Source organism: Bos indicus, chromosome 7 (assembly GCF_029378745.1).
Source record: "Bos indicus isolate NIAB-ARS_2022 breed Sahiwal x Tharparkar chromosome 7, NIAB-ARS_B.indTharparkar_mat_pri_1.0, whole genome shotgun sequence".
Taxonomy (NCBI): Eukaryota; Metazoa; Chordata; class Mammalia; order Artiodactyla; family Bovidae; genus Bos; species Bos indicus.
In genome coordinates, this window is record NC_091766.1 from 94,009,483 (window position 1) to 94,030,257 (window position 20,775).

Consider the following 20,775-nt stretch of genomic DNA (forward strand, 5'->3'; position numbering starts at 1 on the left):
CCTTTTCAATCTGGATTCAAAACCAAGAAGTCTCATAAAAATTGCTATATTTTTCATGTTGTTAAGCACATTTTCTTCACTTATAGTTATTTCATGAAGAAATTCAATGTTTCTTCCAATCTCAAAGTACTATACTAAATTATGGATTATCTCTATTTCTGGCCTAATTCCTTCTACATTAAAGTTATAGTCTATTTTGTATAATTCCCCCTCCCACTCTGAATTCTTACTTTTTTCCTACACCATAGCAATGCCATAGCCATTTTTATCTATCATCAAAAGTCATGCATTTTAGGATGCTTATTAGGAAAATGAAAACTACATTCTTCAAAAGATAATACTTTTAATATTTGAACATTTCCATGGAAATCTTTCTAAATCACATTGTATACTTCCCCATCCTGGTGACCAGTAAAGTTTGAACAACTCTGCTTGGTGATTCTGCCTTATTAATATCAATGCAAGGCTTTGCCTACACATCCCTCACCTCCATGAGCCCAGGAGCAATGTCACCTGTGATCTGAAGAGAAATCGAGGTTACATGGAGCACCTGTACCTTCCACAGGACCTCATACCCCACCTCAGTGAAGCCCCCTGCTCCCATCTGATTTATCCACTGGGTTACCTCATCGATTTTGTTTGAACCAATGATACCTCAGATTAAAATCATTGTTCAGAATTCATTGCACCAAATAATCTTCAAGTTTTCCTTTATTCTAAGATTTCATGCTACTTATTTCATATAGTGCAGCAATCAATTTCAGTATGTGTCTGCCTGTCTGTCTGTCTACCTATCTATCTATTTCTGCTGCTACTGAGACCACAGCAGACTCTAGAGAATCAAGTTGTCAACTGGGGGACTGAAATTTTTGTTAAGGAGCATTAGTAGCAAAGATGGAGAAGGAAATGGCAACCCACTCCAGTATTCTTGCCTGGAGAATCCCAGGGATGGGGGAGCCTGGTGGGCTGCCATCCATGGGGTCGCACAGAGTCGGACAAGACTGAAGTGACTTAGCAGTAGCAGCAGCAGCAGCAGTAGCAAAGAAAGAAACAAACTTTTGGCAAGTAAGAAGAAACAGTTATCTTAAAGACCAAGCAGTTAAAAACTATTTATTTATATAGAGCTTCAGAATTTGTAAGTGCATATATATACATTATATAATTTGGTTTCCACTAAGAGTCTATGAAGTAGAAAGGCAAGTACAGCTATTTTCACTTTACTGATGAGGGATTTGAGGCTCAGAGTGGTTGGCCTAATAAATGATGGATATGTGACTAGAACCAGTATTTCTGACCTTTATTTCTGAGCTTCTTCCAATATTTGTCATTAGGGCAGAGACTCTCCCCAAGGTTTAAAAGTAATCATGATTTAAATATATTGTTACTAAATGGTGCTCTCCAGTAAAGGTGAGTTGATTACATTTGAAACAACATTCCGGTCTACACTTTCCTACATGGCTAATACATGACATCACCTTCTACTTCTCTGCCATATGAGCACATGTATTCATATTTACAATGTTCCAGCTTGCAGATGGATATTCTTAGGACATTTTCTACACACTCTAGCAGCACAAGTCATACACTGCGGTCGTCAAATAACAGTTGGGTACAATCCAGGTTACAAAGCGACTGTGGTTAGCAATGCTAAGTGAGGTTCTTAAATGGTACCATGTCTGAAACACTTGCTTGCATGCTCCTCTTGACATGAGAACACGAATCTTTTAAGATGAAAAGGAATGCCTTCCATAGAATTCATCACGCTTTCACAAAAACAGAATGAACTTCATGGAGGCTTTACCTAGTGCCACTAGCTGTTAGCAAATGTGCTTTGGGACTGGAGGAACAGTCCCAAAATGACTTGAGAAGTTAAGGGGTAGAGGAGGGAGACAATTGCTTAACAAAAACAGGGCTAATGAATGTGCAAATTAAAGCGACCTGTATAAAAAGCTAAAAGAAAAACAAAGGGGGGAGGTCTCAAGACATACTAACCTAATATCATTTTTAAAGTGATTTTTTTCAATATTTATTTTGTTAAATGGTTATTTTCTAAATAGAGACTTTGTAATTTGGCTGTGATTTGACTAACTGCATAGTCATAAAGGGGCTTCCCTCATAGCTCAGTCAGTAAAGAGTCTGCCTGCAACGCAGGAGACCCGGGTTTGATTGCTGGGTGAAGAAGATTTCCTGGAGCAGGAAATGGCAACCCACTCCAGTACCCTTGCCTGGAGAATCCCACGGACAAAGGAGCCTGGCAGGCTAAAGTCCATGCGGTTGCAAGAGTTGGGCATGACTAAGCGACTATGCACACATAGTCATAAAACAGGTAAATATTTAGCCTATATTTGAATAATAGGAACTTGAAATAAAAATACAAGGTAAAGAGGGAAGATATAAACTTAGGCTTTGTTGTTGTTCAATCACTCAGTCATGTCTGACTCTGCGACCCCATAGACTGCAGCACACCATGCTTCCCTGTCCATCACCAGGTCCCGGAGCTTGCTCAAACTCATGTTCATTGAGTCGGTGATGCCATCCAACCATCTTGTCCTCTGTCATCCCCTTCTCCTCCTGCTTTCAATCTTTCCCAGCAATAGGGTCTTTTTCAATGAGTCATCTCTTTTCATCAGGTGGTCAAATTATTGGAGCTTTAGCATTAGTCCTTTCAAAAAATATTCAGTATTGATTTCTTTCAGGATTGACTGGTTTGATCTCCTTGCAGTCCAAGGGACTCTCACGAGTCTTCTCCAACACCACAGTTCAAAAGCATCAATTCTTTGGCGCTCAGTCTTCTTTATGGTCCAACTTTTCACATGCATACACGACTACTGGAAAAACCATGGCTTTGACTCTACAGAACTTTGTTGGCATGTATTAAAATGTCTCTGCTTTTTAATACGCTGTCTAGATTTGTCATTGATTTTCTTCCAAGGAATAAGTGTCTTTAAATTTCATGGCTTCAATCACCATCTGTAGTGATTTTGGAGCCCAAGAAAATAAAGTTTGTCACTATTTCCATTATTTCCACATCTATTTGCCATAAAGTGATGGGACTGGATGTCATGATCTTATTTTTTGAATGTTGAGCTTTAAGCCAGCTTTTTCACTTTACTCTTTGACCTTCATCAAGAGGCTCTTTAGTTCTTGTTCACCTTCTGCCTTAAGGGTGGTATCATCTGTGTATCTGAGGTTATTGATATTTCTCCCGGCAATCTTGATTCCAGCTTGTGCTTCATCCAGTATGGCATTTCTCATGATGTACTCTGTATATAAGTTAAATAAGCAGGGTGACAATATACAGCCTTGACGTACTCCTTTCCCAATACCAAACCAGTCCATTGTTCCATGTCCAGTTCTAACTGTTGCTTCTTGACCTGCATACAGGTTTCTCAGGAGGCAGGTGAGGTGATCTGGTATTCCCACCTCTTTAAGAATTTAAACTTAGGCTACTAGTAGGAAAAGAGACAAGGGCTTAGCACAAATGTCTACTTGCATCTTCCTAGCAATTTCTGACTATGTGACTTGGGCATGGTCCTCCCTCTCTAGACCTCAGTTTTCTTACCTATGGATTCTAGACTGTACACCAGGCCCTGATGGGCTAAGAGCACCACTCTCTGTGTGTCTGATGGGGGTGGTCAGGGGGGGTGTGTTGGGGGCCTGAATGTTAAAAAGTACATTCTATAAACAAAGATTTTATCCACTTAAGATAGTTATTAGTTTTGTTGACTTTTTACATCAAAGTTTCAGGGGAACTTTGTTCATTGGGGAACAAATGGAAAGCCACAACTAAAACAAGCAAATTTTTAAAGGCAGTAGTTTTAATACTCCCCATGGTAACTTCTGAATCATTTGCTTCTCTGTTTTAAGCTTCCTTCTTCCATACAGCAAAGTTCTCCAGGTGTGGTCTACAGACCAATGGCATCAGTGTCACCCAGGAACTTGTTAGAAACTCAGATTCCTTAGTTCTGTCCCAAAACAATGGAACCATCAGCTCTGGGGGTGAGGCCCATTGCTCTGGTGTAACCATTCCTCACTGGAGGGGGTTCTGATGCACACTGAAGTGTGAGAACAGCCCCCTCCCATTTTAAAAGTTCTGAGGTACATGTGCACTGGGATTCTCCTATGTTCTAACAACTACTATTAATTGCTATAATTGCAGACATCCATTCTCTGGCATGGATGCTATAAATGCTAATTAAAGTCCTTCTTTAGTCCTGCTTCTAAATTTACCGATTAGGAAAGCACATTGGTCTGGATATTTGGAGCATTTAAAGAGAAAAGTAGGAGGTCCCTGAGAAATTATATGGTTCATTTATTATTTCCTTTGCTAATGGTTTTTCTAATAGGATATATCTAAATAATACATATTAACTGAATGATTGATAACCAGTCAACCAAAAGTTACTCACTGAGCACCTAAAGGACAAGGAATGTTAAATACATCTAAGAAACCTCTCAGTAAAATCAACATATTATAGTGGGTTCTCATCATCTAAGATAATGTTTTCAACTACATCCTTATTGAAATAGGACTCTATTAGAGGAGGGAAAGCAAAAAGGAAGGAAGAATAAAAAGGAAAACCAACCCAGCTTTGAAGCAAAGAACCAATTCCATAAAAGGAAGAAGTACTCTTTGAACCTTTAAAGCAGTAATTCCCAAGTTTTTGTGGGCCATTTGTTGAAATCACCAGGCCTGATCCTCCTGGATGTGATTCAGTTCTTTTGGGCAGCACTTCATGTGTTTCTCCTACAAGTGCACATGTGATTCTCCTGTACGCTGAAGTTGGAGATCCATTCTTATAAGGAATATCCATCCAAGTTCATATTTAATAAACAATATTAAGATATCAGGTGACAATGTAAATTTCAAAGTCTGAAGTAATTAGTCAATGACATGTAAGATTTTAGAATTAGCGAGCTGGCATTTAAACAGAATATTAGTTTATGTACATTATGCCTTGAAAATGAATTTAAGATTTCAATCCCTTTTCATACACATAAAAGATGTTAGGATAGGGGATGGTTTTCAGAAGAGTAAGTCAGCCATAAGAGTTCACAGCTCATGCAAGCTCAGAAGAAAAAAAAAATAAACAAACTTGTTGAACTTACTTGTGCATTTTGGTAATGAGTACTCTGAAGCTCTGCTCTGCAGAAGCCCAGGACAGGAAGAGCAGGCCTGCCGCATGTCTGGATGGAAATGAACGATCAGAGCCATAGGGGAAATCTTTGGGCAACTCTCAACACCTCATGTCAATCAGAGTTTACATCACTCCAGCAAAAAATCATTTGAAATAAATACGTATTTGCATCTCAAGTCACTGTCAGAAAATGTCTCCTAGCACAAAGAAGACAAATGCCAGGGCAACGAGAGTTTGCAGCCACCATTTTTTAAGTAACATTATGCTGTAATGGTCAAGGAAATAAAGGACAGATTATATGGTGATAGATCCCGCTTGAGTGGTTTCAGGGTTTTGTTAACAGGTATAGCAGAGAAAAGAAGTACAGCAGGAAAAGTCATAAGAAAAATAATTTCCCCAAGTCTGTTGCCCTCAAATTTTGGGAGACTTCTTCCAATGTCAAAATGGTGATAAAGTTCCAGGAGAATAAATGTTGCATGGACACGCAATAACTATGATCATAGTAACTGCATCCCGCATGTGAATCTCTTTTAATATTCAAAGAGATATTCCTAAAGTAACAGAAATTTTGCCCCACGTAACACTTATCTTTGCTGTCTTTGCTGCTAAAAAAAACAAACCCAAAGTTCCCTTCACTACCAAGACCAATTCCAACAAGAGGTGGATAAAAAAGATAGAGCTGAAAAAGAAAAAATGGAAAGAAATTATCACAGTGGAGCTAAAAGTTTCTATTAATTGAATTCTAGAGCAGCTGGACAGTATTATGATGGGAGTCCTCAGCTTTACTAGTATCAATGAGGAGGACTGAATTAGGTTAGTTCACAAAAAGAAATCAAGATGTACTGAGCAGCTATTAAGTGCTGGAGTTTTCACAATCTTGTGTTTTTCATGACAAGTGTTTTTAAGATACAGAAACTGAGAAACAGAGAAGATAAATATCCTGCTGCTGCTGCTGCTGCTAAGTCGCTTCAGTCATGTCCGACTCTGTGCGACCCCGTAGACGGCAGCCTACCAGGCAAGAATACTGGAGTGGGTTGCCATTTCCTTCTCCAATGCGTGAAAAGTGAAAGTGAAGTCACTCAGTCGTGTCCGACTCTTCGCGACCCCATGGACTGCAGCCCACCAGGCTCCTCCATCCATGGGACTTTCCAGGCAAGAGTAGTGGAGTGGGGTGCCATTGTCTTCTCCAGATAAATACCCTACCTAATGCCAAATGACTAAAATTGGCAAAGCAGAGATTTTAATTTGGAATTGCTGATAATTAATTTTTTATTTTTCCCACTACATCTCAATTTTTGGACAGAGTCTAATAAGTTCAACTCAAAAAATGCATTTAATTTGTATAGGACTTGTTGAAACACTTTGACTTATATTTAGATGAAATACAACCTTGGGTATAGGTTATTAAGAAGGGCTAATCAAGGGCTTAAATAAAGAAAAAAATTTCAAGAGGTGATACCTCTAGCATATGTTGTTAAGCAAAAGCAGTTGAGAGTTAGCTGCACTCCATCATAAATTATAGTCTCATTAAAAAGGTGGTGAAGTTGTGGAGTTTTGCATATAAATTAAGACTATCTCTAAATTCCAATTTTCATGAATAAAGTTTACTAAATCTGTTCCTTAAAAAATTGGATCACTAATAATAAATTCCTATTATTCTAGATCCTGATTAAAACAGAAAACCAAACCAAAAAAGTCTATTTAGACTTAACATGTGGCTAAAGGGACACTCAGTCATACCAATCTGCTCCCTGTTGTGTGCAAATAATCCTTGGCTTTTGTTATCCTGGATTTTTTTTTTAACCTGTGTGAAACCTAATCCTTCTAAATGAGACCCGGACACTATGAAACTGGAGAGAAAGACATAGCCTGTGTCTTTACAATGGTTGTGTGTGGAGACAGCCCTTTTCTCTATTTTCAGCACAGAGGTGCACATGCCTTTATTTAATCAAATGATCCATAAGACACTACAAAGAAGAGATAATGACAGCTTGGAATGACTGTTTTGTGCTGCAAAGCTTGGAGCGTGGAGCAATTATGAGCTCACCCCAGCACAGGCATTTTCTATCTTTCCCTTTTCCTGCTGAGTTTATTCCAGTGAATTGCACCTGGATGATGAAGTCCAACAAGTAGATTTGTTCTATGGTCCATCCACCCTCTCAAAGCAGGATTGCCTTTACAGAAAACCCTCCCAGTGCTTTGTCCAGCCTGGTCTGAAGTGTCTCATCTAATAATAAAGCTTCGATCCCTTTTTTTCTTAGAAGATGATTCACTGGTGCTATAATCCTTAGAGAGATTCATAGGTTTTTATCTGTAAACTTTCTTTCCTATGTCTATTGCTTCTTGATTCAATTTATGTTGTCAGGAAGGTATTTCTGTGTACTTCAGATGTTTTAACTACCTTCTCTAAACTTAACTGTGCCCCCCAAAAATGATCTTAAGCTTTTACTGTATTTGCTCAAAATATATACAAATAGAAGCATCATGTAGGTTGTAACCTTGTAGGTTTGCTAAAGTAATCTGTAAATTTTTTTCAGTGGTATGGGAAAGAAATAATAAGTCTTATATTTGATTTAGAGAGACAGTTTTTTGAGGTTTTTAACTAAAAGTTCATTTTTTTCCTGAGGGCCTTATTAGTATCATACCTATTGACAGAAATAATACCTGAACTTTTCCTGGGTATGTCATATATTGAGTTGTTCAGGATGTAAGCACTTTTGCACAGGATCACATTCTTGTTTTACAAAGCAAATACCTCAATACCTCTTCTCCTTGGTCTGCAGGGTCTTCCTTCAACCAAACTTCTGTTTGACCCTACCATAAAGTAGCGCTCTGACTAACTCTGAATTGTTCTGTATTCTATGCACTTTTTTTTACTCATTTCATATTATGATCCATTTCTCCATTTTTTATATGAGGCATCTTGGCTTAGCCCAGCCTTCTCCATTTAAACAATATTAAAATCTCTCTTTAATTCACTGTAATACTCTCATAAGATGGATTGTTCAATTAGCTCTCAGTCATCAGAATCTAAATGTCTAGTCAGTGGAAATAACTGGGAAGAAACTTAAATGTACTAAATATTTGAAAGAACTTCACTGAATTACCATCCTTTAATGGGAACTTAAATGTCTTTAATGAAATCCTGACTTAGAGCAATCCAATTGGTTTCACATATTTTTATTCCTTTCATGAGAAACTTGGTAATTGCCATACCCATTGCTTAATGTTTTGTGTGCTCAGATACCACGTTTTGATAAATTATAAATGACATGCTTTTGGAAAAATTAGAATATCCCCATATCACTTCACTCTTTTCTCTCCATTATTCTGCTCTCAAGGAAATTAAGATAATAGCAAGTAGCTATGACATTGTTGAGCCAGTTCTCACCAGGATTCAGCTTCACTCAATGTAATTCAGGTACCATCTCCTGGACAAAGTGTTAATCCTTACATAATAAATAAGCTGACAATTTTTTTCATATCACTTTCTAACTCCCAAAGCACACATACAGTCTTCATATAAGATTTTATCTGAGCTGTTTAGGATTCCTGTGTGTCTGAAAATATGGCAAACCTCTTTTTATACACATCTCTTCCAAAAGTTCATCAGAATACAAACATTGCTTGCACAAAGAGCAATGAGGTCAGTTGTAAGAGTGACCTTTGAATGAGAATATGAAAGATCACACTCACTCAAAGCAGACTTGGTCACTGATTTTGTAAAATGGAACCTCAAACACACCAACATTATAGCCCTCAAACACATCCATCCCTTCGTGGATCAAGGATCTGCACAGAAGAAGGGTCATCACATAACGCAAGAAAAATTTGAAAGGCTGTCAATAGAGATTAACCAAGGGGCAGCTCTATTTATGTGCTGAATCTCTATTCATCAGCCCCAAAAGAACTCTGCTGCTTTATGTCTTCACCAAAACGTTTATTTCTCTGACATTCAGAAGGAGAGAAATATTTGTCCTGATGATACCATTTAGGCACTTCAGAGCAATGGCACCATGTCTCTGGGCCTTAGTTTGCTCACTGGTAACATAAATGACCTCTAAAGTTTCTGCTTTTATGACTCCATTTGTTTGTAGCTCAGTATATGCTCAGAAAAAAAGACAGTAGATCACTGTACTGCAGATATAAAAAAGTTATCTTTTAAATTCTCATATTTGATATTCTAAAATAAGACAGATTAAGAGATGAGAAAGGTTAATGAAGAATACTTAAAGATGGATACAACCAAATGGAAAGTACTCATAAGTAGAAGGCTAATTTGGAAGCAGAAAGTGAAAACAAGATGCTGAGAAAGTCATTTGAAAGGGAAACCCAGAGAAAGCAGTGCTTACAGAGTTGATCCTGGTGCAAGTCTTCCTAATGATCATTCTATACATCTGCTGCAGACAGAACAAATACTGAACACCCCTGAATTCTGTTTTCTTGGCAAAGGTGTATACTGTGTGAATTCACCGTAATTGTGGGTCTTAGGAAAATGGAGAAAAAAAAATCGCCGAAAGCTATTTTCCATTTAAGGTAATGGGGTAATTCTAAAAACAGTCACTCTGTGTCTTCATGGATAATGTATGAATACATAAGAGGAAACATTATTATTTTGCCAGCAATACAGAATAACATCAGTGAAGGCAGTCATCAGTAGACTGAAAGGAAATGAAGACGCTATAATAATTAAAATAAGCTCATGCAAATACAAGACTGAAAAAAGAAGTGTGTGGGGAGGAGGTAGAAGATAAACAGGTATCGGTTTTACTTGCTCATTGGTCAAGTCACTGTATGACTTAATCTAGGACCTGCTCGTCTGCTTCATGAGACACCACAACAAATCTTAAAACTCTAAAAGGAGAAACACAGCTTTCAGTCATGAGCAGGTTTAAGAACCAAGAAAAGAAAATGGCAAAGTCCTGCAAGAGTAGCATTTTCACTGCAATGTCTATTGCTAGGTAATCACGTACCAAGTACGAATTTTCCAAGAAAAGAGGGAAACTCTTGAAGGCAAAGCCATAAGTGCGTTAGTAATAAGCCGCGCCTTGCACAATGCAGAATTATAACAGAGAAAAAGGATGACAGAGCTCATTATGTTTAAGTCATGAAAGCGTAAATAACGTTAAATGGCAACAGCATTTAAAAAAATTCTTTGTGGAAATTTTTTTGTTAATTTAAATCAAAAGCAGAGTTGGTGTTTTCTAATTCATAGGGTTTTCTTTCCAAAGAAAGAACACTCATTATCTAGTATGTATACAGTACAAGATCACTGTAATAGAATTATTTCCCCCAAATAGATGGAAGATTTTTTAAGAAGGGGGAAAGCATCTTTATCGACTCTCTAGACAATGCCGCATATTCCTGAAAGATCTGTGGGCCTCTAATTGTTAAGAATTTGGGATAAATCTGGGCCCCCATTGACTTCAAAGCAATATGTAAAATATACAAAGCTCTTAGTTTTTACAAGTGAAGAATAAAAGAGTCACTTAAATGACAGAATAAGAGTTAATAAAAAGGCAAATGAATACATCTCTCTTTAAAATAGTCTATTTTAAAAAGTGAATTTCTTAATTCACATTGAACTTCCAAATTACTATAATCAGAACCAAAAGTCAAGAATACTAATATAAAGGATTTAGACGTTACCCTCCAAAAGAAAGACTTCACAGAGAAATAAGATCCAAGCACTTCGTTTTCTGAGAGTTCCTAAAAATAAACAAATATTTAGCTAAATTTTGAGGTGTTTTGAGCATATTTGATTAACTCATCAAAATTCAGACAAGTAAAAACCTTAAAATGATATATCCTAAAGACACTTCAGATGTTTATGAACTGTAAGTTTTCCTCTTTTGAATAAATCACATTTTTGAAATTTTAATTGAACTGTCTTGCTCTTATCTAATCCAATGGTAGCAAAGCTTAGAAAGGACTATTTTTGTAATTTTAAAAGAATCTACTTACCTCTTTATTAGTAGTTTATTAATGTATCTGAGTCTAATATTTTATTTTAGAAAATAGAACTGTTTAAACATATTTTAAAATTCAGAAATAAATCCGATACTATCTATTCCTTTTAACAAGATAATTTAATGTCACAAACCGTCAGAGCATTTTAAAATAACAACAGCACAAATCTTATTTATAAACATGTACCTAGTCAAATTTGTCTTAATTCCTAACTAAAATTTTCATAGTTTTACGATATAACATTTAGTATATATAATATAAATTACTTAGTTAATTGGAACTTCCCTAAAATGATTTTAAAAATAAATGAATACTAAGAAAGATGGCTATTTAGCTGGAAACAAAGCAATGGATTCATATTGGACATTTTATTGCTGAATTATCAGACTTTTATAAAACCAAAAGTGAAACCAATTTTGACTTTAGGAAATCAAGAATACAATTCCTCACTTTTAAAGAGAACATCTGAATTGCATGCATCCTTCAAACTTTGATGTTTAGCATCCTGTCTCTGGGTGACAGTTACAGTAAAATTATGGGAAACTGATGACAGTTATGGAAACCATCAACCTTTGACACCGACGTAGAGAAAGCAGTTCTGTAATTTATTTGATTATTCCACAATTTTATGTTATTACCTAAGATGGTAGGGTCCAGGACCTCACATGATACCTGATTATACATAGAAGGTGCTCAATAAATATTTGATCGACTGTCAATCACTTGGAATTCCATTTGCTTAAGGATATATATTCCTTTCAAAGTGATCCTTCTAAGAAATTATGTCAGAAAGCAATAATGAACTAACATACTTAAAGGTGTGCAGCAATCTGAATAATTTAACTAGAATTATATCAGAGATCCTCTATGCACTCTACCTGTGCTTTTTACATGAAATCTATTTCTTAATGAAACCAATTACATTTCCCTAAGTTACTTGCACCTGGTTTGGTCAGGTAGCATAGTAATTGAGAGGTCATCAGGAAGTAGTCATGAGTTTAAGACATGGTTTGACGATCACTACAGAGTTACACATTATTTACATTTATAGCACTGGTTCTCAACTGCCACGTTTAGCACACTGTCATATCAGTTTCTAGAAAAGTCTTCACAAAATACACTTACAGTTGAACATTGGAGCACAAAACTTAGATGAAATGACTGCAGTCTTCTTTGATGCTATGCTATTGTTTAACTCAAAAAAATCCTTATTGTAGCTTCTGGAAAAGAAGCATATTTTCCTTTTCTACTGCCAGTTCTTTTTTTTCCCTTGATTCCCAAATCTCTTTTAATTAAGCAGCATGCTAAACAAAATGTGGATAAATTTTAAAATATCATATTAAAGAAATTATTTCTCGAAGCTCCTGACAAAAATCACTTCTCCAGAGTCAATAACAAGTTATCCAGCTGACACTGAGTTTTTTCTTAATGCAAAATGTGTTAAGGTGACTTAAATCAATGTGAAAGTCTTGGCTCTAGACTCAACAGTCACAGCAACTAAGACAACCATTTAGCACTTAAAAATCTTGTTACTTCATTTAAAGTTTAGGTGGTCTAGTGTTAGTCACTCAGTCGTGTCCGACTCTCTGCGATCCCATGGACTGCGGCCCACCAGGCTCCTCTGTCCATGGGATTCTCCAGGCAAGACTACTGGAGTGAGTAACCATTCCCTTCTTCAGGGGATCTTCCCAACACAGAGATCAAACCTGAGTCTCCTGTATTGCAGGCAGATTCTTTACCATCTGAGCCACCAGGGAAGCACTTAGGCAGATTTTTACCAGCTGAACCACAAGAGAAGCCCAAGTATACTGGAGTGGGTAGCCTATCCCTTCTCCAGCGGATCTTCCCAACCCAGGAATCGAACTGGCATCTCCTGCACTGCAGGCAGATTTTTTACCAACTGAGCTATGAGGGAAGCCTAAGTGGTCTAAGGTGACCTAATACTGAAACTGTACCAATTCCTACTCTCTGTTCTTCCCCAGATGAACATCAGGGACAATGACCTAATTATGTGATTAGTATGCAAAGAACAAAATGAGATTGATGAGTTGGTGGGGGTAGGGAGGGATTTTTATGGTTGAGAACTTAGGTTTCTCTGTTAAAATTTGAGAAACAAAATACTCATCACATTTGGATCCACTGAAGTCCTCGGGCTGTGCTTTTTATGTCATATTTAATTACTTCTGTCATTATTAACCAACTAAAATTTATATTTGATTTTACAACCTACATTCTCATGTAAATTTAGGTCTTTATTTCAAATAAAACAAGTTAATTTTCCTGTGGACCCTTATGCCACTTGTAGCTCTGATGAATATAAAATTCACAGTAGATTAGCCAAGACTTTTTTTTCACTAGAATTTCTAATAATAACAATGACAAAAAACAATAATAATGATACACCTGTTTTACGATAATAAACAGAAAGTGGTGATTTTATTGTGGGAGGCAAGAAAAGCGGAATAAACTCGTTATGAATTCCAGAGAAGACTTGTCTTAAGTCTTAATTATAGATATTTAGTTACACTTCAGTCTCTGCCAAGACAAGAGTTTGGTAAGTGAAGGAAAGTGCTACTTTAAAAATGCTAAAATTATAAAATAACAACAAAAGGAAACAGAATAAAAACCATAGGTGTCAAGCAAATAAAAGGAAAATTATTGAAGTTATTCTGAATGATGAACTGTTGAACTATGTCTGTTGAGTTTTTGAATTTATTAAGGAAGCAAGATCCATCTTTTTTAAATCTACTTTTTTTTGCCTCCAAAAAACTCAATGCATACTAAGAAAGTTTCTCCTCCAAGATAAAAAATTCTACTATTAACCTAAAAGTTAATGTGATTTTAATTTAAACAATCTAGAAGATGGATTCTTTTTCTCAGAGAAATAAAACTGGATGCTCAATTTTTCCCCAACAAATGAATATGATGATGTTTCTTTCATATTAAAGTATGAAACTATTTATATATATTAAATGTTTAATAGAAAATATTTATATGTATACAAGTATATATAAATATAATATTTCTATTTCTATATAAAATAAATCATAGAAAGATTTAATGACTTTGCCATCAGACAAGCAAGAATAGCCACTGAACTCATTAAAAGTGATATCTTTTATTGGCCTTAAATTGTAGAGGCCTTTAAACACATTGCATGTTATTTTAATACAGTAATTCTATGATACTCAAAACATTCACAGTAGATTGGAAGTTTTGAAGTATGAGATTCTGATGTAAAAGTCAAGTCAGGTAGTATTATTATTACACAGCATGTTTTTATAGGTGCATAATTTCCTCTTACCTCCTTGCCCACTTCCTTGGGCATTTCAGAGGTGAAAAATGAGTAAGTGCATAAGTAAACAATTTTCATAGGCTTTCCTAGTCACACTGGAGTCTAGTGACCAAAGCTGCGATTCTCAGATGCCTCCATCAAGTTGACTAAGCCTATCGACATGTCAGTGAACACAGGAATGTGAAGGAAGTAGAAGCGAACACTGAAACACTATTTTCTTGTTTTCTTGGTTCCTCAAATAGATGTTCATATCATTTGTACTCATTAAACATAAATATAATCCCTCTGCAATGCCCATTGTCCTTTTAAATATTGTTGAAGGGAAAGAGGCAATGTCAGCTCCCCAGAGGACCTACTCTATAGCGGAAGCCCGGCCCTGCTTTGTCTTTTATTCTTTTTAGAAATTTTACCTGGAGTCTTTCTCATACATGTGTGTTGTGTGTGTGTGTGTGTGTGTGTATATCTAACATATACATATATATATATATATATATATATATATATATATATATATAAATACATGCATTGTCAACCAGGGCTTGTCAACCAGTCCTTAAAAAATTATGATTTACTTTCACTGTAGACATTTTGGGGGCTTTAAAACCAATAAATCTCCTCCCAGGCACACTCTATAAACACATACACACACACATACACACATATATCTGTATCTAACATATACATGTTAGATACATTATATGTACATACATATGAATCTTTGAATTAAAAGGCCATGTAATCTGTGAATGAACCTTCATCATCCTGGAGTCAAGCTATGTCAGTTCCCTCTCTTTGATCAGTCCAGAAAGGGTCCAGAGAGCTCACTTGGTAGCACACGTTAGCAATGTGAAAGCCAACCTATGTTCCCACAATCACACATCTTAGAGCTAGCACAAGGCGTCATGGAATCCACTTTCTCCTTAAGATTACATTTTGGCATTTCACTTTGTGCCAGCTCATCCAGATTCTCCCCAAAGAACTCCCAACATTTTAAAAATACAACATGAGGGGTCAAATAAATGTAATGCTCTTGTTACAGCAAATCCCTGTAGTTATGAATTACAATACATAAAAATGTATGATATATTATACCTCTGTGAAAACAATGCCAGAAACAGCAAGAAAAAAAAAGTCATCTCAATATAAAATTTAATTACAGCTCCATGTATTTTGAGGCGATAATCCAATATTTGCTGGCATTATGATATCTCTATTTTAAATAAACTTATTATGAATTTTAGGAGTATAATTAATTCAGATAAAAATACAGTCCTTTATAATACAAATGTTCATGAAATTCACCCTTTGTTTATTGTTGTATTGCAGACTCTTGGAAGTCTTAATTATAAGGTTGACTTTATAGAACTTCCAAATAAGAAAAATTTGGAAGTACAGATAGTAGAAGAGTAAGAATTTTTAAAAGAATTTTATATTTACTTCAAATACATGTCAGCATTTAATTTTTTCAAAGACATATACATAATCATTAGAAATGAGACACCAAAGAAAAGCCATTTTGGTCATTCACAGCTGAGAAAGTAAAAAATCATTAAAATTTTCATTTTTGCAACTTTTTAAAGATCACCCTCTATTTATTATCAGGATATGAGGTCTTTATGAAAAGGACATGGTAATTGTTAAATAATGACTTTTTTCCCCACCATGTCTGACTGACTGTGTGAGATACTTAAAAATGTGTTAATCTGTTTCTCTACCATTTCTTAAATTAAAGCACTTAGAGGTTTTCACTGATGCATTTTTAATGTGTCATCCAAGGTGTCAGGTTTAACTACGCCCTGCAGACTTAGAGTTGAAAGTGTTCTCTAGTTTAAATTAACAATATCCTTGCCAAAAGTCTTATTATAAATTGCCTCATTCAACCAGTGAATAAAGTGTTTTATAGTTCATTAAAATTATGCTAAGTGATTAAAATAAAATCTTTATAAAAAAGATATTACTAAAAAATAAGCTATCAAGTAACAGAAGATATGCTAATGAGACGTCATCACATAGTCATATTATTCAAAGGATGAACTCTTCTTAAAACAATTTTAAACTGTTATTGTTGAGAACAGAAATTGCAATGTGTACATCTTTATATCACAATGGTTATTTCTCATAGAATTAAAGTGATTTATTGAAAGCATAAGTTCATTATTACTGTCACTGATAAACTCATTCTTCCATGTTAAAACACACGCAGACACACAATGTGGTATAAAATCATTTCTGCTTGCCATCTGACAGAGGCAATTATTTCATTATTGATTTTCTATTTTTTTTTGTTTGACCCCACAAAATGAATTCACAAAATTCATATACACCTTCTCTTCTGCGCTCATGAAGCTTTCTTGTTGAATAATTTAGCCTTAGAATAAATTATCAATGATAAGCTTCTTCTAAAGAATAAAACATTACAATAACTCAAACCATCACCATTTCTCTGCCAAAATGCATCTTGCCACCTACATAGAAAACTTTGGCCAGGATAATTATCCAATTGTCCAAGTTTAGGGAGTTATCGATCCCTTTCTTCTTAAAATAATATTTTCCTACAAAAGCTTAGTGTGGGAAGAATTAGAAATGTGCACAGTGGAAAGTATGTCTTGTGGAAAAACCAGAAGGAGTGTATTACAGGATGCTACTATCCTCAGAAAAGGAAATACTATGGAATTCATAATTGTTTACTGGTTAACATACAGTTCAAATATAACACATATTTTAACACACTTCCTTTCCAGAGGTAAGTTTAGGCATAGTTTTTCCCTATTCATTATTAGATGGTAACACATATATTCCAAATAATATCTAAATCTGTCCTGAACTATAATTACAAATTCTCTATCAAGTTGGCTCTTCACCTCTCTTGCTTTCAATAGTAAATACAGCCCCACATTATGTGAGTTTCACAAATAATGAGATTTCTACTGAAAGAATCTGCCATTGGCAAGACAATGAAAATGAGCAGGTATTTAAGTAATGAGAAATTCTATGAGCTGATGAATGTATACACTGAGGAGATGTGCATATTAAAAAAAAATAACAATGCCATTTTAGCTCTTCCTCACCCCGCTTCCATGCTTATATCATTTCTGAAAATAAAAAGAAAATAAGCAAAGGAGAACTCCATATTGGAGAAATTATCTAACAACATTATCTGACTATATGTAAGTCTTTGCCACAAAGTGTATAATTCTCAGATCTTATCTTCACCAGATCAGATCAGATCAGATCAGTCACTCAGTCGTGTCCAACTCTTTGCGACCCCATGAATCGCAGCACGCCAGGCACCAAGGGGGCTTAAAAACAGACTGAAGCCTGTCTATAAAAAAGCAGATCTCAGTCCCATAAACCAAGATTCCAAAGAAGAAAATGACCTGTTTCTATGAAAAATTCACCTTTGACTTTGAGTACAGTTATATCATATGTAAAAATACCTGTATTCAAGAGTCATCCAAATAAATTACATCCTCTTTCCAAAAATAAAAGAGGAAAAATCTTTACTTACACAGGAATCTTTACAGGGAAAACACAGAAATCATTAGAAAAGGGATGCATTTGCACAACACGGTAACTCATAACTACACAGCACAGTCATTTGTCCCTTCGTTTCTCAGGAAGGACTATTTACTTGAGCACCATCCTTGCTCCTTCAATCCCCGGAGGAAAGAACTGGGGGAAGCAGTCTCCTTGTGTGTTAAGGAGAGCGGACGAGGTGGTAACTGAAATTTCAAACTTTCCCTGGATTTTCAATTTAACACTCTGCTCTTGTAACACTAAGATGAATATGGCACATATTTTAAGGGACAGTGACAATTTGAATGAATTATCAGGTATTCAGTATGTTCTCATAGGAAAAAAAATGATTTTCTTCTACTCAGCATTCACTGTCCCCATGAAATTTTATAAAACTGAAAATCCCTCAGGCTAAAAACCCCAAAGCTATATTATTATATACACTAAAAATAATCTACCAAGTACCCCAATGAGTGCAGTTAGATACAGGGAGTTCTGTATCATCAGTGTCAAGCTAGAAAATATACCAGTTTGAATGTACAATTGGATTGTTAATGCTTAAAAACTCTAAGAAGTTTAGATATGAAAATAGTAAAGAATAGATGTTTATTATTTTTTGTGGATCAAAAAAATGGATTTATGTTGGCTTAATTTATCTTTAAAACTAAATTTAAATATTAATTAGATAAACTATTTAAAGAAGAATCTTTCTTCTTTTATATTACAATAAAATAGATTATTCCTTCTAGTTAATACTCAAAACTATATAATATCTTGCTCTAGCATTATATCTTAACTACAACTGGAAGAGAGATATTGCTATATATTAATGGATTACAATGTTTTTACACAGATATAGTATAATGTAGACACACAATGAAGAAAGTCAAGTTACATAAATTTTTAAACATATATATCTTTAATATAATACTAATTTTGAAGTATAATTACAAAGAAAAAAGTGTAATACAAATATGAACAGTGCAAATATTTCCTTAAGATTTTTGAAATTTTATTTTGGCCAGGAGAAAACCTAGTGAACACTAGGTGAGAAATATTTGGCAATGTTTTTAATGTTTTAAAATTAAATGTTTTTAATTTTATTAAAATGATAAAGGTGATTTTTAATGTGGACCTGACCTTTTTATGATCCAAATTATCTTTTGGCTGCTAATTCTACAATAAGCGGAAAGAAAGTTTTTACAGTAAGAAATTCTGGTTAAAGCAAATTAAGACACTACCATAAATAATCATGTTGCTATAAGTATTTTCTTAATTCACGATAATGAAAGTGACAAAATTAAAGAAAAATTTAAATAATAGCATGATTCAATCAGAATGGAAGAAAAAAGATTGTTATGTTCCAGGGTCTAAAAAAATAAGTCACTATTCAAAAGGAGTACCAATTTTGTAAAATAGAAATTTGAGCAAAAATGATCTTTACAAATAAAATCCTTTAGATTTATTCCAAGGAGTAGTCATACAAAAGTCGGTTTCATCTTGACATTTATTTGTGTACGTGGTACCACCACTGAACAGATTAGAAGCTTAGAATAGATCTTTTATATTTTACAAGTTATAGGAAGAGCCAGGGCTTGGTAACTTACAAGAACTATAAACTCCTCTCGTTCCCACCTGCCATTTATTTCTTGAAGTGAGAGGAGAAGCAATGACAGAAAACTGTTCTCATTATGCACTTCAAAGATGTAGCAATAAAGGGATTTTTGAGTTTAGAAAACCTCAGACTCGGTTTTCAGTGAAAGAAAACAGTAAATTACATGGATATTCCTCCTCTCTGGAGTTGTCCCTACCCTAGTGCCATTATTTTAAACCTGATCTGGAGCAAAGGCATTTTCTAGACCCTGTGGTGCCCAGAACAGAAACCAGATGCTGAGAATGATGCTCAAAAGTGACCCAAGATTAGCAAGAGGATGGTTTGGATGTGATTGATCAGAGTGATTTCTATTTACTGAAAAAGCATCACATGATTGGCTTAAAGTTCATGGGGAAAAAAATAAAAAAGTGAAAAGTGATGAAATTCTGAGGTGTAGTTTGAAGGGGTATGAGAGAGCCTGGGAAAGCAGCTGATAGTTCTTCTCAACGAGAAAAGCTGAAAGATCACATGCTAAGCATTACCTTACTTGATCTTTTCCAACTCTTCCTCATTAGCATTGTCTGTAAATGAAATAAAGCATTTTCATTATCTTATCACTCAAGCACAGGTCAGGGCAGCCAATTGTTTTTTGGAGGGAGCTTAACATTTAAACAGCAAACGGTTTCCAGCAACAATTACACAAGACAAAAATTGTTTTTCTGGTACACACAGCTAGAAGAAGCACCTTTAACATTCAAGCAGTCTTTCTGGTAAGAGTTCATTTGCTTTATCCTTTTGTACAAAGAAATGGGACAGTAGATTTTAAATAGAATGGAAAATTTGAAATATCTTATTGACAGGAAAAAAATGCATTGCGTCTCCCAATTAGCAATTGTTCCTTTTGTTAGTGGAGGCTGAGGATGTATCATGACTTTACTGGGTATATAATTTTCCTCCTTAAACACATTCAAAGTCTGTTGCATTGATGGCGTCTTAGATTTGTGTCTGCTTCCAGTTAGTCTGTAATTACATCAGGGTTTTCAAATGCTTTCAACTGAGAAAAAGTGCTGCATATTGTGATGGTTATTAGTGGATCTTCCTAATAGCCATTTCAGATCCTGTAAAGTTTTTTCATGTCATAGTAAGAGGTGTTATGACTTCAAGTTTTCATTAAGTTTCATGAAAGTTCGTGATGAGTGCCCAAGATCATTGGTCTCTCACATAAAGTAACTCATAAAAATACAATGACTTTTAATTTCCTC

At 35.2% G+C, this 20,775-nt stretch overlaps 1 protein-coding gene across 13 annotated transcripts in view; it reads right to left on the bottom strand.

The window, feature by feature from the left end:
- Positions 1–20,775, bottom strand: part of MCTP1 (multiple C2 and transmembrane domain containing 1) — a 564,579-nt gene that overhangs the window by 220,731 nt on the left and 323,073 nt on the right. For 5 of the 13 annotated variants that reach the window (XM_070792140.1, XM_070792148.1, XM_070792143.1 and 2 more), the window contains exons 6-8: positions 20,056–20,094; positions 10,788–10,847; positions 5,110–5,187 (exon numbers count right to left, since the gene is read on the bottom strand). The exons of 1 other annotated variant lie outside the window; for it this stretch is intronic. In XM_070792140.1, the coding sequence (XP_070648241.1) occupies positions 5,110–5,187; positions 10,788–10,847; positions 20,056–20,094 (177 nt within the window). The remainder of the gene's footprint in view (positions 1–5,109; positions 5,188–10,787; positions 10,848–20,055; positions 20,095–20,775) is intronic. 7 more of the 13 variants (XM_070792147.1, XM_070792141.1, XM_070792149.1 and 4 more) reach the window with 5 other exon arrangements.